Raw genomic sequence first — 15,646 nt, 5'->3', positions numbered from 1 at the left:
GTTGTTGACTCAATAAACCGTATATGGAAAGCAAGTGCAAGCAGAAAATGGGCAAACCTTCAGCTGTGCTCACAGTACCCCAGTGACTGATAAGATCCATCTTTTGTTTGGTGAGCAAAAGAGAAAGGAAGGGAGCTAGTGCCCAGTCTATTCAAGTTCTGGGACGGTTAACTTTAAAGCAGTACATTGCACAGCTTAGTAATGTTACTTTCCTCCAAAATACACCAAAGTATTCAAAACAAAAGCCTTCTATCCAAACACCTTGTTTTAAACAGTCACATTTTTGTACTCTAAATATAATGTTAATGTTAAATATGAAGTTTTAAATAATATATAAATGCAAGTTGTCTATCAGTTAACAAAGGAATTATAAGGGGAGCTTTCAGGAAAGGGGAAAGGAAAAATGACAGGGCTGGGAGGGAGACTCATTAATGCTTTATAGCACCATCCCACCATGGGAGCACCAAACAATGCTACAGCTCCTTTTCTTTCCAGGTTGGCTTGAGTCCTGAACACTTCTGTTAGGGGCTGGGTATACACAGCAACATTTCATTGCAGGTTCCCACTTCTATATTAGTACCAATTTATTTAATAGATGGCAGTTCCATTTGGGATAAAATTAATATATGCATAAAGCTCAACTGCTTCAATAAAATTATGCTCTGACAATAAATCAGACAATCCCATTTGTAGTGCGAAAACTTCATCCCAACCTAGTCAGATACCATTCTAGGTCCCATTATATATTCCTTTCATATCCTTCCAACAGCCATATAAAAGTCTGAAACAAGCACCTTAAAGAAAACACTGAATACTTCAGAATACATAACTTCTTCTTTTGTATTACACAGTATACCCTGAGTATGGTACATGTTCTCTCTTTAAAAGTTTGAAGGTAGAGACCATATACTAAATATGGAAAAAGAATTATACAAGAAACTCCCAACGTTCCATCATGATGGCAAAAATCCCTATTTCTTGGAGCCAGCATAAATTGTTCAGACCTGTGCCCACTGCTCCAATTGCTGAGCAGCAGACAGTATTCTAAAGTTCTATTTAAAACAGGAGCAGTCTTTTCTTCTCCTGTTACAAGAGCCAGGTACAATCCTTCAAGCAGGCCTCGGTTAATGCAAGCAACACAGTCATGTCATTTATTGGAAGAAACCATAGAATCCTAGAGCTGGAAGACACCTCAAAAGCCTTGCCCCTGCCAATGTGGGAAATGCATTACTTGCAGCATTCCCGTCAACTTCTAATGAAAATCCACCCTGACTCATTCTCTTCTACTGTCAAACAGCTCATACCATCAAGAATCGTGTCCTCGCATTTAGTCAAAATCCCCTTTTTCATAGAATTCCCTCATAGGACTTGATCTCTAGGCCCTTCACCATCTTTGTCACCCTCCTCTAGACGTCTTCCATTTTGTTAATATCCTTCTTATACAGAAATAGACACAGAATTCCAGATGAGGTCTGACCAAACCATAATCGAATGGTACCATTATTTCTCATGATCTGTGGACACTGTACTCGTGTTGACACAGCTTAGAATTCAGTTAGCCTCTTTAGTTACTACATCACACTGCTGACTCATGTTTAGCTTGTGTTCCACTAAAACCACTAGAATCTTCTTACAGGTACTGCTGTCAAGCCAGGAGTATTTGTAGAACTGATTCTTCCTACCTAAATGCGGATCTATAAATGTATCTCTGTTTAAATTCATTGTTAGTTTTGGCCCAGTTCTACATGCTGTCAAGATCTTGAATCCTGTTTCTAAGGTATTAGCTACCTCATCCAGTTTGGTGTCATCTGAAAATTTGATGAGCATCTCCTCTGCTCCTTCAGCCGAGTCATCTATAAAGATGTTTACCAACACTCAGTCCAGGACCGAACCATGAGGCACCCCCACCCCCAATTGTTGCTTCTCTCCAAGTTGACAAGAAACCATTGTTAAGTAGACTTTGGGTACAGTCCATCAACCAGCTACAAAATGCACCTAACAGTAGTACTGTCTAGCCCATTACCAGCTTGTCAGCAAGAATATCATGAGAGAGCCTTTAGAGAAGATGGATGAAAGGATGACACATGCATGATAACACCCAATACATTTCTAAGGTGATAAGAATATCAGAGCCTAGTTTTGCAAGAAAATGAAAATAACAAAACAAATGGGAAGATGTGTAGCAATTATTGTGCTTTATTGGAAGAACATTGGAGGCTAACACCATTAATTGACTAATCTGTACAATTAAATGTTTAATTACTTGACCATGGATTAATTGAAGCTCTATTTTTCTTTGGAACTCCCTGCCTCTGGAGGTCAGGCAGAAGCCAACACTTTGTTGCTTCTGGCACCTCCTGAAAACAGTTCTGTTCCAGGAAGCATTCCTTAAATGACCAGCCACGGCTTTTATTGGCATTGTTTTTAATAATTTTAATATGGCGTTTTAATCTTTTATCTTTTTTACTGTTATACCTCTTATGTTCACCACTTTGGAATCTGTTTTAGATGAGGAGTGGTATACAAATGTTGTAAATAAATAAATAAAATAAATATTTTAAATCTTAGCCATCTGGGCTCTCCCTCTTGGCCTTGACTAATTCTTCCACTAGCACCTTCTACTTTTTGCAGCAACTTCTGTTCCAGTCTGCTGCTGAAGCAGTACAGCTTCTGCTGCTGCTATTACTATTTACATTTATTTAATGCCACAGAAGTGACATGGCCCCTGTCCAGAGGGTTTGTAATTTAGGACAGGACAATGGTGTAAAGGGGAACATGACTGGTATCAGAAAGCTCAGAATGAGAAAGTAGTTTTCCGGAAAGGCGTTGGGGCTCTACGTAGGAAGGATGCTGTGGTATATACACTGGAATTTGGATCAGCAAACACTATAAAATAAAATGTGAAGCAGAAATGTGTGTTTATAAAACTGCAGTGGACATGCACTAGAGCATGACATTTGCTGTTCCAAACTGTAGTGCAAATGTGGGGAAATGTGTGAATGGATGAAGAAACACTAGTCGCCAGCAGAGTGGTTCTCCAGCCTAACAGGTTTCTCCTGTTTCATTTTCCTTATGGCTAGTGACTTTGTATGCAATTTATGGTACAGACTCTCTTGAGATGAAAAATAAAATCATATCTTAAAGTATAGTGGCAGGATTCTGAAGGTTATAAAGAGGCTTTCTAGAAGTGGAAAAGCAGAGGAGAACAAGCTCCCCCTTGTGTGAGCAGGCTCTTGTGAGAGGAACAGTGAAAATCCTTCTAGATCACACAGGTTTGCACATCCAGACAGCCAGATCCAGAGACTTCACAAAGCAGTACTCAATTTTTAGTTCCTAGGAGTTTGGGTTTAGGGATACCCTAAGGCAAATCAGTGGGAAGGGGGTGTTGCAAGTTTTGGTGGCACTGGGGGCCACATGTGGCCCATGGGCCACATGTTGCCATCTCCTGCCTAAGTATTAACATGGATGCCCTGCATGTCATGCTTAATACCCGCTGATGAATGTTTCTAGATAAGGCTTTCATCATGCAATCACTCTGTCTCATTCATGGCATTTTTATGGGGGAAGCCAGTAGATGTCTTCTTCCACTTGTAAAACTTCCACCTGTAACTCTCCCATGTTTTCCCACCACTTCCATGAAATTTTACTTTATTTCAAGATAAAGTTAACAAAATAAAGGCAACAAAAAGAAGATACATAATAATAAATCAAGATCACTAAAGAAACAAAGGTATGCTTATGGAACATCTACAGTAAATCAGCCTAAGTAGGAGCTCAATACCTAATGAAAGTGTAAAAATACAATTTATACAACATATAAAAGGAGTGTGTGCAAGTGCATGTTTGTATGTTATTTTGTGCGTATGCCTGTATTAGCGAGAAAAAATGTAGACAACTGAACTTGGCTGGATGTTGATCAAAAGTTTGAAGAGCTTCAGCACAGGAAATAAATGCAAACCATGGTGCTGTAATATTGTTCTTAAAGTTAGGATTCCTTGCTTGCTGCACTTGCTAAGTTTATACATAGTCATAGTTTATACTATGCCATGTATAGTATAACTCTGCCATGCCCCCTCTTTAATGAGCTTCCGCCGCACATTAAAAACGTGGTTGTTCAGGCAGGCATTTGGGGTGGTTTAGGGTATTTTAGAAAATGTTTTTATGGTAGAATTTTATTGTTTTAAACTGTTTCATTGTATGTTGTACATCGCCCAGAGTGGCTGGGTGACCAGCCAGATAGGCGATTAATACATTTAATAAATCAATAAATAGTCTCCCAAATGTTATCAATCCACTGCTCTTTGGTTGGTTGCTTTGGAGACTTCTAATTAGACACTATATATTACGTTTCAGCTGTATCATCTGCTTAAGAAGGTCTTTATACAGAATCCAGGATCATTAGGTTCAAAAAGATGAAGCATAGCTTTAGGACTTAAGTGGTCTATCATAAAGGAATTTCTAACAGTAATCAGCAACCATGTTCCAAAACTCCTGCACTGTAGAACATTCCCACCAAAGATGAAAGTATGAACCAATCTGACCACACCCCTTCCAACAATAGTGACTATAATTTGGATGTATTAGGTGAAGACTTGCAGGAGTAATGTGCCACCTACTGAGAACTTGGTATTGTGCTTCCTTTATATTAGCGTTGACCACTTCTTCCATTTTTTCTTTCCACAAAAATCCTTTAGACGGAATTGCACACAATGACTTTTGATTGATAGGTGCCGTCTGTATAGAGGCACTAGGTATCTCTACCACAAGTATGTCTAGACTCTGGCTCTTGAACTATCAAGGACCTTCCTAAGGATATGTATGCAGTTTCATGGTTTTAAGCATTTCATTTCCTGACTACTGTTTGATTTGACACATGAAAACAGCACTTTAGGAATGTTGTCTGCCCAATATCTTCTTTGGCAGGAATTTTGTCAAATGCAACAATAATGTGAGTTTTTTAAAAAAAGAAGAAGGAAAAAAAGAAACCAAGGCATTCCCTCTTCTACAAAGTTACTAGACATAAAGGAAAGAAAATTAATTCAGAAAGATACAAAGCAGTGGCAGGCCACAATTAGCCCTCAGCCCAATTTCATGGAACTCTTGGCCTAATATCATGAAGGTTGGGGAAACCCAAAGGGAGAGGAAGTGGAGAGGGAAAATGGGACTGGGGGAAACTGAAATAGATGGAGCACTGGAGGGGGGGCAAGCGATCAGTTTAGGCCTCTGAACTGGCCCCTGCAAGTGATCAAGTCAGGGCTCTGGCAAGGTCATGGGAGGAAGGGAAACTGGTAGGGGATCAAAATGGACCAAGCAATGGAAAGGGGAAAGTCCTCTGCAAGTGATAAATTATGATCTCTGGCAAGAGCTATCTGTTCCTCACCCAGCAACGCGTTGGGAGGGGAAGAAAGTCGGGGGAGAGACAAGGGGCTAGCAGAAAGAGAGAGACTTTAACCCCATCCACTTCTGGATCCATCATTGTCATGCAGCTTCCAATGGATAACTCACAAGGAAATAAAGCTCTCAACAGAAAAAAAAAGTTTACTGAGACAAAGAATCAACGCCCCCATGATTAATCCACAAGATTATTAAGTTATTTAGATTCACATTTCTTCTTAAAGGCAGTGCAGTACTGTGGAGTCAGCACTGCAGTAATTCACACTCACACACACACAACATAGGAGATGAATAAGCAAATTAAGCACTTTGATTTCAATGAGAGTGTTAAATACTTACATAATTCTTCCTGTTAAAACAAGTATGACTTAAAATGCACAAGTGTAGCTGGATGGTGCCCAGTATCACTTAGTGAGTAGTCTGTTTCCCCTGCCTTCTCTTCTCTGTTTGAACTACAAACACTAAAAGTGCAACACTTAAAAGTTGGAGGAGTCACCTGCCCCATTTTAGATTACTTCTTCCACCATGCCTCGCTAATCACTTTCCCCTCCAAATTGCATATGGGAAGGGCAATCCTATAGATGGCATCAGAGTGTCCAATGCATCCAATACCCTGCTGAGCTCTTGCTGGCAGGGCAGAAGGGAAGCAGGAGTGGCATTCACCACTTTTCCTCCATGTTTTTTTGATCCAAAACAATTTTCCTCCCTTTGTGTGCAATGGGAGAAAATTAATTTAGACCAGCTCCAGGGCTGGCCTGTATTTCTGACCCAGCTGGCACCATGGTCAAGGGCTGAGAAGGCTTTGGATCCTGCAGATCCAGACCTCCCCCACTCTCCTAATACCATGCTCTAAATCCTCCCCCTTTTCCTGTTCTCTGATATCGGAGAAGTGAGGGCGCAGATCTTTCTCTGGGAGCTGGGAACAGAGATCAGAGCTCGGATACCTTTCTCCAAGAACAGAGCTCTGTCTCTGACCGCAGAAGGGAATGTCCAATCTATTCTATGGCCCCCTTGAAACCCCAGGTACTGTAGGACTGCAGGTTAAGATTTATAAAACATACTCAGAAACTGATTGCTCTCATCATTTTATATGCGAATTATTATACCAGCCTAACATACAAGGCTGTTTTTACTGAGAAGTGCTTTGAACAAATGAGAGGCAGTCGATACAAGTGAATTATTATCGTCATAGCCTTTTCAATTTGTAGATCTGCATTTCAAAATATCACCTTCCAATTTATTAATCACATTCCTATCTTCCTCCAAGAAACTCACAGGTACTGGGGTTTCCCATATTTTATCAGAGATAAACCAACCTTCCCAAAGCTAGTACCCTCTAGATGTTTTGGACTTACAACTCCTAGCGTTCCTGACAATTGGCCATCCTGGTTGGGGCTGATGGGAGTTGAAGTCCAAAACATCTTGAGTGTAAAAGGTTGCTGTTTTGTTGAGGTAGGCTATGATTAGAGATAATGATTAACCCAAAGCCTCCCCAGCAACCTTACTAATTATTTAATTTATACAATTTATAGGCTGTGCTATAGACAATATTCTCTGGGCAGCTTATAAGATTAAACAAACAAAATCACAGTAAAACAACAAAATAAAACCAATACTACACCATTATAAAATCACAAAACATTTTAAAACCGAGGCAAAGAACATTACAGCAACAAATCAATTTAAAACTGAGGGAAGAGGAATAAAATCTACAAAACTAAAACAGTATAAAACCATAATTTAATTTAAAAGACCTGAGGAAATAAAAGGGGAAGAGCCCAATGGTGTCTGGATGCTGTTTACGTTGCACTAGCAGAAATCGCAGTGTTTGCTAGCACAGTGGGTTTCCTGAAATCCATTGCACTAACAAGCGCTACTGATGTTGTGGAAGTGTTGTTTCCACTCCTGCAATGTGAATAGACCTAGTGGCCAGACACCACACAATCCTTCCCTGGGTATTTTCCTTTGGCTAGAAAGATATTAAAGTAAGTCCCAGGCAGGTCTCTTTGGGGACAGCATTCCACAGCCAAGGGGCCACTACTGAAAAAGCCCTTTCTCTTGTAGCCACCTGCCATATCTCATTAGGCAGGGGCACTTAGAGAAGGACCTCAGATAACAATATCTGAGTTTGTGTAATTATATGTGGGAGGAGGCACTGCTTCAAATACTGATGTCCGAGTCGAAACCAACACTTTGCATTGGGCTCAGAAATGGAATGGGAACCACTGAAGATTATCAAGTGCTGGCTCATAACACCTAGTCCCAGTTAGTACTCTAGCAGCCATATTTTGTATCAACTGAATTTTCCAAACTATTTTGAACGTCAGCCTCATGTACAATGTGTTGCAGTAATCCAAACGGGAGGTTACCAGGGTATAAATCACTAAAGCCAGGCTATGTCTATCCAGGTAGGGTCATAGTTGGTGTACCAGTCTAAGTTGGCAGAATGTGCTCCAAACCACAGAGGCCATTTGAACCTCCAATGGCAAAGATAGCCCAATGAGCAATTCCGAACTACGATCCTGGTCCTTTAAGGGGTATGCAAAATGGGTTGGCAAACCACCCACCAACAGTAGATTGAGCTTCAGTATATTGGGCTTCCTTCATTCAGCCCGTTACCACGGCCAGGCACTGATCTAGCACCTCAACTGCCTCACCTGTGTTAGTTGAAAAATGGAGACAGAGTTGAGCGTAATCTGCATACTGATGACACCACACTCTAAATCCCCAGATGCCCTCGGTCAGCAGTTTCACATAGATGTTAGACAACACAGGGGATAAAATAGGGCCCTGCAGGACCTTGAAGCATAGATTCCGCAGAGCAGAGCATATATCCCCCACAACCACTTTCTGGAAGCAGCCATGCAGGCATGTCCAGAACCACCAAAGAGCAGTGCCATCAACTCCTAACTCAGAGAGCTTCTCTAGAAGGATACCATGGTTGATGGTACTGAAAGCTGCTGAGAGGTCTAGAAGAATCAACAGGGTCATACTCACAGCCCTCACCCTGTCTCTCCTGCCAAAGGTCATCCCATAGTGCAGCCTTCCTCAACCTGGTGCCCTCCAAATGTTTTGGACTTCAACTCCTACCAGTATGATCAGGAATGTTGGGAATTGTAGTCCAAAACATCTAGAAGGCACCAGGTTGGGGAAGGCTGCCGCAGGGTGGCCATGGCAGTTTTAGGGCAAAAACTAGGCCTAAACCTTGACTGAAATAGATCTAAAAACTAAGCAGGGATTTCAACCCAGGTCTCCCAAGTCCAACACTGTAGGCAGAACTTGCTCTTTTCCCCCCAGTCTGTCTTTTTTTAAAAGGTCAGAGATTTATAACTTTGTCTACAATATGTAGAGAGCTATACTTTTCTTTATGTAATAGTATATTTCTTTGTGATTATATATGTACTTTTATATTGCTATTATGTTCTATGGCAATAAAAGGTTAAAAAAAAGGAACAGGGCAGAAAAAACAGTTTGCTAAAGATTACTGCTGAATGCTACTGAGATGTTAGGTTTGATACTGTGGGGAAAGGGAGCTTAACAGTAAAACGCATTAAGAAACTGGAAAATGCATTTTAATCCCAATGATATGCCTGATTTTTATAAGTAAAATGCAGTTGTGTGTCTTTAAAGTTGCCTTTAACTGAAATTTCAGGAACATGTTCTGTATGCTCAAGATTATGCTCAAAACATATATCCCTTTCATTGCAAATAGACATGTATTTGATCAACTGCTATTGACTCCTGAATTACATACAAACTAGAGATTTGCAACCAAACTGGTTAATTCACATCAAAATATTGAATAGGTGCCCCACACTCACATCTGCCTCTTTAACCTTCCTGGCTCCTTTTCCTCCTATCTCCAGGTGCCACATCAGGTTTTTACCTAGCCCTCTCCCACTACTTTTTTCTTTGGCTCCTACTTTACTTTACTTCCCTTAGCGTGCAACCCTATGTATGTTAGTCATACAATTCCCAGCATTCCCCGGCCATAGTTGTAGGACTTTTTTCTGTCTAAACATGCATAGGATTGCGCCCTCACTCACGTAGCCACCTCAGTTCATTCTTCTCCCTACGCCTTCCCTAAGCCCAATGCCTACTGTATTTCTCTTCCTTTGGGCACCTGCCTTTAGGCCCCCATTTCATGGTTCCAGCTCCATCAGTGGTTTGGCGCCCCAGCTGTGGAATGAGCTCCCTAGAGAGGCTCGTCTGGCACCTACGTTGTACTCCTTTACGTGCCAGTTGAAGACCTTTTTATTTTCCCAGCATTTTAGCATTCTAGTCTTTGAGCTCTGCTGTTTTAAATCTGTATTTTAAATCTCTGCATCGCTGCTAGGTTTTATTCCGGTTGTACTTTTATATTGTAGTTTTAAGCTTTCATATTTTATATTGTTTTATGTTGTACTTTGTGGTTTTAATTTTTGTGAACCGCCCAGAAAACTTTGGCTATGGGGCGGTATAGAAATAAATAAATAAATAAATTGGCAGGGTGGTGATGGATGGGACTGTCATTGGCAACAGGCAGGAGAAATACATTTTTAGCCTATTATAGAAGAATAAACCTGAAAAAAGTTAAGCACTCAAGTCAAAACAAAATCAATGGGACAAAAAATGCTTTATCTTTTACTAGATGGTGCCGCAATTCCTTACATTTGGCTAGATTTTGCACTAGATTACTATGTTTTACTAAAATGCTGAACACAGAGAAAGTTCAGAAGATCAGGTGGCAATAAAAGAGTAATTTGCATTCTTAGGCAGCAGTTCCATCAGAAATTAGTTCTACCTAGGGAGATAGAAGTAGCTGTATCCCTGATTCTAAACATGTTAAATATTTGAAGGAACAGGATTAGTACAACTGGAGAGCTACAAGAAAGCTACCAAAAAATCTAACAATGCTGTGGCCATTGGCCTGTGTTGTCCCTCATGATTCCATCTTATCCCCCCTTCCTATTTAACATATACCTGAAACCACTGGGAGAGACTGTCCGAAGTTTTGGGGTTTGGTACCACCAGTATGCTGCTGACACTCAACTCTCTCTCCCCTTTCCATTTAAAGCCAAGGAAGATGTTCTGGTTCTCAATTCTGGTTCTAAAAAGGCAAACAAATTGAAGTTTAATCCAGACAAGACAAAGGTGCTTTTGGTCTGTCAAAAGGCAGATCGGGAATAGGTATTCAACTGGTCCTGGATGGGGTTACCCTCCCCCTGAAGACTCAAGCTCACAGTTTGAGTGTATTCTTGGACTCAGTCCTGAACCTGGGTAACTCAGGTCTTGGCGGTGGCCAGGGGTGCATTTGCACAGCTGAAACTAGAGCACCACCTTCATCCTAGAAATGTCTGATCTGGTCACAGTCACACATGCCTTAGTCACACCCCGTTTGGACTACTGTATCACGCTCTGTGTGGGGCTGCCTTTGAAAACTGTTCAGAAACTTCAGCTGGTCCAGAATGCTGTGGCCAGACTTTTTATCAGGACTGGTTACAGGGAGCAGATGACTCCTTTGTTATGGCAGCTTCACTGGCTACTGGTCTATTTCCAGGCAGAATTCAAAATGGTGGTTATGGTCTACAAAGCCCTATACAGTCTGGGACTAGGCTACCTGAAAGTCCACCTTCTCCCATAAAAGTCTGCCCATTTCTTAAGATCTTCTGGAGAGGCCCTTCTTTCAAGACTGCTGCCTTCAGAAGAGCATTTGGTGGCAACCGAGAGAGGGCCTTTTCAGTGGCCACTCCCAGGCTGTGGAACTCCATCCCAAGGGAGGCTAGGCTTGCTCCCTCTCTGCTGTCCTTCCACTGGCAAGTAAAGACTGCTTTATTCAAGAAGGCCTTTGGCCTGTTAGTGGGTCAGTTGGTATGGGTGCTGTTTTTTATTTTTTTATACTATAATTGTTATGTTTTTATTGAATTTTAATGTATTTTTTATTTTAATCAATTTTAATTGTGCCTGTAAGCTGCCTTTAGTGCCAAATTTTTGTTAGAAAGATGGAGCACAAATCAAATAAATAAATAAATAAATAATATTCTGTGCAAGTTTACTCAGACGCAAATCCCACTATGTTCAATGGGGTTTACTCCAAGTTATGTATTGAACAGGATGGATGTATATGCATCAGGATGGATCATGAGCTGGTAATGTAGTTAGGACGCAATCCTATGCATGTTTAGACAGAAATAAGTCCTACAACTCTCAGCATCCACCAGCTAGCCATGCTGGCTGAGGCATGCTGGGAGTTGTAGGACTTTTTTCTGTTAAAAATGCATAGGATTGTTCTCTTAGCTGCATAGAGCCAGAACACTGATCCATCCAGCTCAGTAAACTGACTGGCAGTGACTCTCCAGGGTTTCAGGCAAGAGTTTTCCCAGGCCTTCCTGGAAATGCCAGGGTTTGAACCTCCTGGGCTGGGACCTTATCCATGGAAAACATGTAGTTTCCTACCAAGCTAGAGCACTCCCCTGCCCTGTTCAGATTCAGTAAATCTGAAATAGTACATTTCCGATTCCAATGTTTCATATGGATTTGGATCACCTGCTTCTGAAACACATCCATGGATAGCAATAAATACTTTTGTGAACCGCCCAGAGTGCTTCGGCTATTGGGCGGTATAGAAATGAAATAAATAAATAAATAAAATACATGGAATTAAATGCATCTCAGTTACTATACAATAAGATCACTTAATAAAATATATTTTTCATTAAGCAAAACAGCCCTTTTTAATATGAAGTAAGGCACACATACTCTCTTGCACAAAGAAATTTCTAGTATTAGATGATACTTTTAATTAACATCCTTAGCTTAACTCTTATTTCTCTTAAAGCTGCCACAAGACCCTTTGTTGTTTTTGCTGCAACAGACTAACATGGGCTACTCCCATGGAAATTGCCCATATTCGTGAATATTCCAGCACATTCCCTAAGCAGAGGAAGAGAAGACTGACAAAATAAATATTTATTAATCAGGGTGGGGATATGATAGGATTCCTGTTTTGAGAGAAAAGGGTTGTGCTGATTGTCTGGGTTTGGAAGAGAGTCCAGTACTTCTGCACAGATGTATTAGTACTTGGAAGGCTTCCCAGCCCTGCTCTTCAACACACCATGGCAGGAGTGTCACAGAAAAGCCTCAATGCGCAGAACCCTCAAAACAAGACACTCAGCTCTCCATCAGTAACGCTTTATGGTACATAAGTGAATCTAAGCTGCAGAATTAAGGAAACCTTCCAGAGGCACAGACTCCCAGCCCACAAGAATTAGATAATCCTGCTACAGGTCCCAGCACAAAAGCACTAATTTCCTTTCCATACCATCTATCTATATATACACGTGCACACACCCTATCATACAAACAAACCTCTTCTACACCTTACACAAATCCATTGTACCTAAGCACTTCAACGTCCATTCACTGCGTGAACTTTCCTTGCTTATGCACTGGCCTACCTCCTCCCTAAACTCAGCTGGGGAATAATATGCAAACCTGGGATCCTGCAGAATGGAAATAACTGCCACATCACATCTCTGACATAATTTTATCCATGCAGATAGCAATCCTACAAATAGATGATCTACATTTTCAGAAGAAATTAAAAAATTAAAGATTATGAAAACACATATCTATACAATTTTGAAGTATAAGATGGATACAGTACTGAACATCAAATTTCACTTTAACAGATTTCTTCTACAAACTTTTGCAAGAAAATCAAATGATATAAAAAAAATCCAGTTCAGCCAGAATCAAATATTTTGATCATAAAAAGGTGATAAAGAATGCTCAGTATTAATCCCAATACAACCTTAACACAGAATAGCAAGCTATCTGATTTCTTCCAGAACCCACAATAACAACCTCCATATAATAATGGAGCATTCAGCAGCACAAGTCCTTTTTAAACTTGTGGACATGGGTGATACACTTATTAATGTATTCATTTCATATATTTCTATCCAGCTTTTAAACAAACAAAAATGGCTCACTATCTATTTGCATTGCTACACATTGTATTTTAAAATACTGGACAATGAAAAAATTTATTTTCCTGAATTTTTCACTAACTTTTGTTTTTCCATCTGTGCTGTTTTCCAACATTAATTATCTATATTAGTTGAGGATGATGTCTATTTTTATAATTTAGTTTAAATGCATTAGTCTGCTGCATGATATCTAATCATTATACTACTCCCCCCACCCCCAACGTGTTTTCTTTTCCTTAAAGAGACAGTATACAGTATTTTAGTTCAATTATTTCTCTACGCTAACGTACAATGTGTAGGTTACATAACCACTATTCTTTTTTATATACTACAAACAGGCTGCAATCTAGGGATGTCTCTTGGGCTTAAGCACCATCAATTGTATTGCTGTAAGCAAGCATCACAGCAACACAACTGGTCGAGGAGGGATGGCTAGAAGAATAGCTAGGTGTAAGAGAAGAATGGGGAAATATTTGTTCTTGTTGACAACTCCAACAGGAAGTATTCTTGACAGCACACAGGTTGAGAAAAGCTACTTGTGGTTCCTCACCCACAAACCATGTCCTTCCCTCTCTGTTTCAAATGCCATTCAACATTCCATCCTCTGCTGTGTAATGTAATCAGCAACCCATTCATGTTTCTCTGCTCCCCTCTCCCTGTCACTAGCCTGCACTACGGCACTCTGTGAAAGAGTCTTCTTCACCCTGTGTCTGTGCACATGCTGCTATCTTCTCCCCCATCACCCAGCTAGGCTGATTTTCCTACTCACTGTCAAACATGGGCAGACTCCTCCATCGTCTGTCTTAAAAAGATGAATCCCAAATGGCACCTACCACAGGCTTTCTACAGATCAGCTCTCCCCACTTTAGACAATGCCAAAACTCTATACCATAGGGAGCCTGGTTACCAGGTCAACATTCCCCAAATAAGGGGCGTTATGGAGAGCACCATTCTGGAATAAGGGGCATCCAACATGCTCTAGGGAGCCTGGCTCCCTGGGATAAAGAGGCAACCTTTGAAAACAGGGGCCGTCCTAAAATTAGTTGCACATGGCAAAACTCCCACACAGGCCAAACCATCTTTCGGTTTCTTCACAGCCATCCATTCTGGGGAGGCATCCCGCCATACCCCACAAACACTGACAACCCCTCAGGGTTGTTCTCGATTTCTTTCTCCCGCTTCTCTCCGCTGTTCCGAAAGGCTGAGCCTCGCCCTCGCCCTCGCCCAGCCCCAGCACCTAGTCCTCAGCACCGCCACGCGCCCCGCAGCTGAGGGCGCCCCAGATGCACTTCGCCCGTAATCCCCGTCCCCCCTGCAGCCCAGGCAGGCGCCCGTCCTCCCGCCACCTCCGCAGCACCGCGCGCCCGAGTTGCCCCCGAGCGCCCCGCTCGCCCGGCCAGTCTGCGTCTCCCACCTGGCGGAGGGTCCGTGCGGCTGCGCGGGGCCCGGCGCGGCGGCTGGAGCCCTGCCCGGGGGGAGCTGTCCGCCGCTGCCTGGTGCTGAAGACGGCTTGGCGGTCCCTGGCGCCGTGGAGGGGCCGGCGGCGGGGCCGGGGGGCAGCTGCCCCTCGGCTCCCCCGCCCTCCAGGCTGGCCTCGTTGCCCATGGCCAGGCAGCAGCGGCCGGGATGGGGACAGGCTCCCTGAGCGTCCTCAGCGCAGCGCCGCCTGCGCCGCCATCAGCCTAGCTCCACCATCGCCGCCTGCCCCATCCGCACTGGGCATGCGCTCACCTGGGCGCGAGCTCGGCACCCACCCCTCCGGAGGCGCGCTTCGCGGGCAGGGGGGCGCGCTGCGGGCGCGCGGCCCGGGACCAATGGAGGCTCGCGCAGAGTTCAACCCGGCCCACCGCGCGCACGTGCGCGGCCCGGCCAATGGGAGCGCGCTGCTCCTATTCGTTTCTCCCCCTGCTCCGTCCTGCCTCCTCAACCTTCCCGCCAGCGCAGGCACGCGCCGGGTCTGGGTATCAGAGTCCAGCGCGAGCGGCCCCTCGAGTCCTGTCGGCGAGCCCACGCGCAGGCGGCCGAAACCAAACCCTCCGTGCCTCCCCTTCCACTCCGAAGGCACAGTGCCTGGAATGGAATTTTGGCTGGCCAATGGGGACTTGCGCTCATTCCCTCCACCGTTTACCTGGCCAATAGGAGCCTTTTCCCCCTCACTCCACCCTCCAGCACAGGCAGGGCTCGCCTAATACGAGGCCGGCTCATTCCGCGCTCTTGCCTCGCCCGATAGGTGGGAGAGAGTCTCCCCATCCCCAGCTTCGCCACCTTTTCCCTCCCTCCGC

General features: G+C 43.1%; 1 protein-coding gene across 1 annotated transcript in view; it reads right to left on the bottom strand.

Annotated features, from left to right (window-relative positions):
- BSN (bassoon presynaptic cytomatrix protein) overlaps positions 1 to 14,990 on the bottom strand; it is a 314,535-nt gene extending 299,545 nt beyond the window's left edge. The window contains exon 1 of the mRNA XM_084839602.1: positions 14,779 to 14,990. Within this exon, the coding sequence (XP_084695728.1) occupies positions 14,779 to 14,969 (191 nt within the window). The 5' untranslated portion in view covers positions 14,970 to 14,990. The remainder of the gene's footprint in view (positions 1 to 14,778) is intronic.
- Between the last annotated feature and the right edge of the window lie 656 nt (positions 14,991 to 15,646).

This window comes from Heloderma suspectum, chromosome 2 (assembly GCF_057233095.1).
Source record: "Heloderma suspectum isolate Gila_16-S chromosome 2, 16-S_ref, whole genome shotgun sequence".
NCBI lineage: Eukaryota > Metazoa > Chordata > Lepidosauria > Squamata > Helodermatidae > Heloderma > Heloderma suspectum.
The sequence above is the reverse complement of the archived record's forward strand: the minus strand, read 5'-3'. Positions and strand labels throughout refer to the sequence as shown.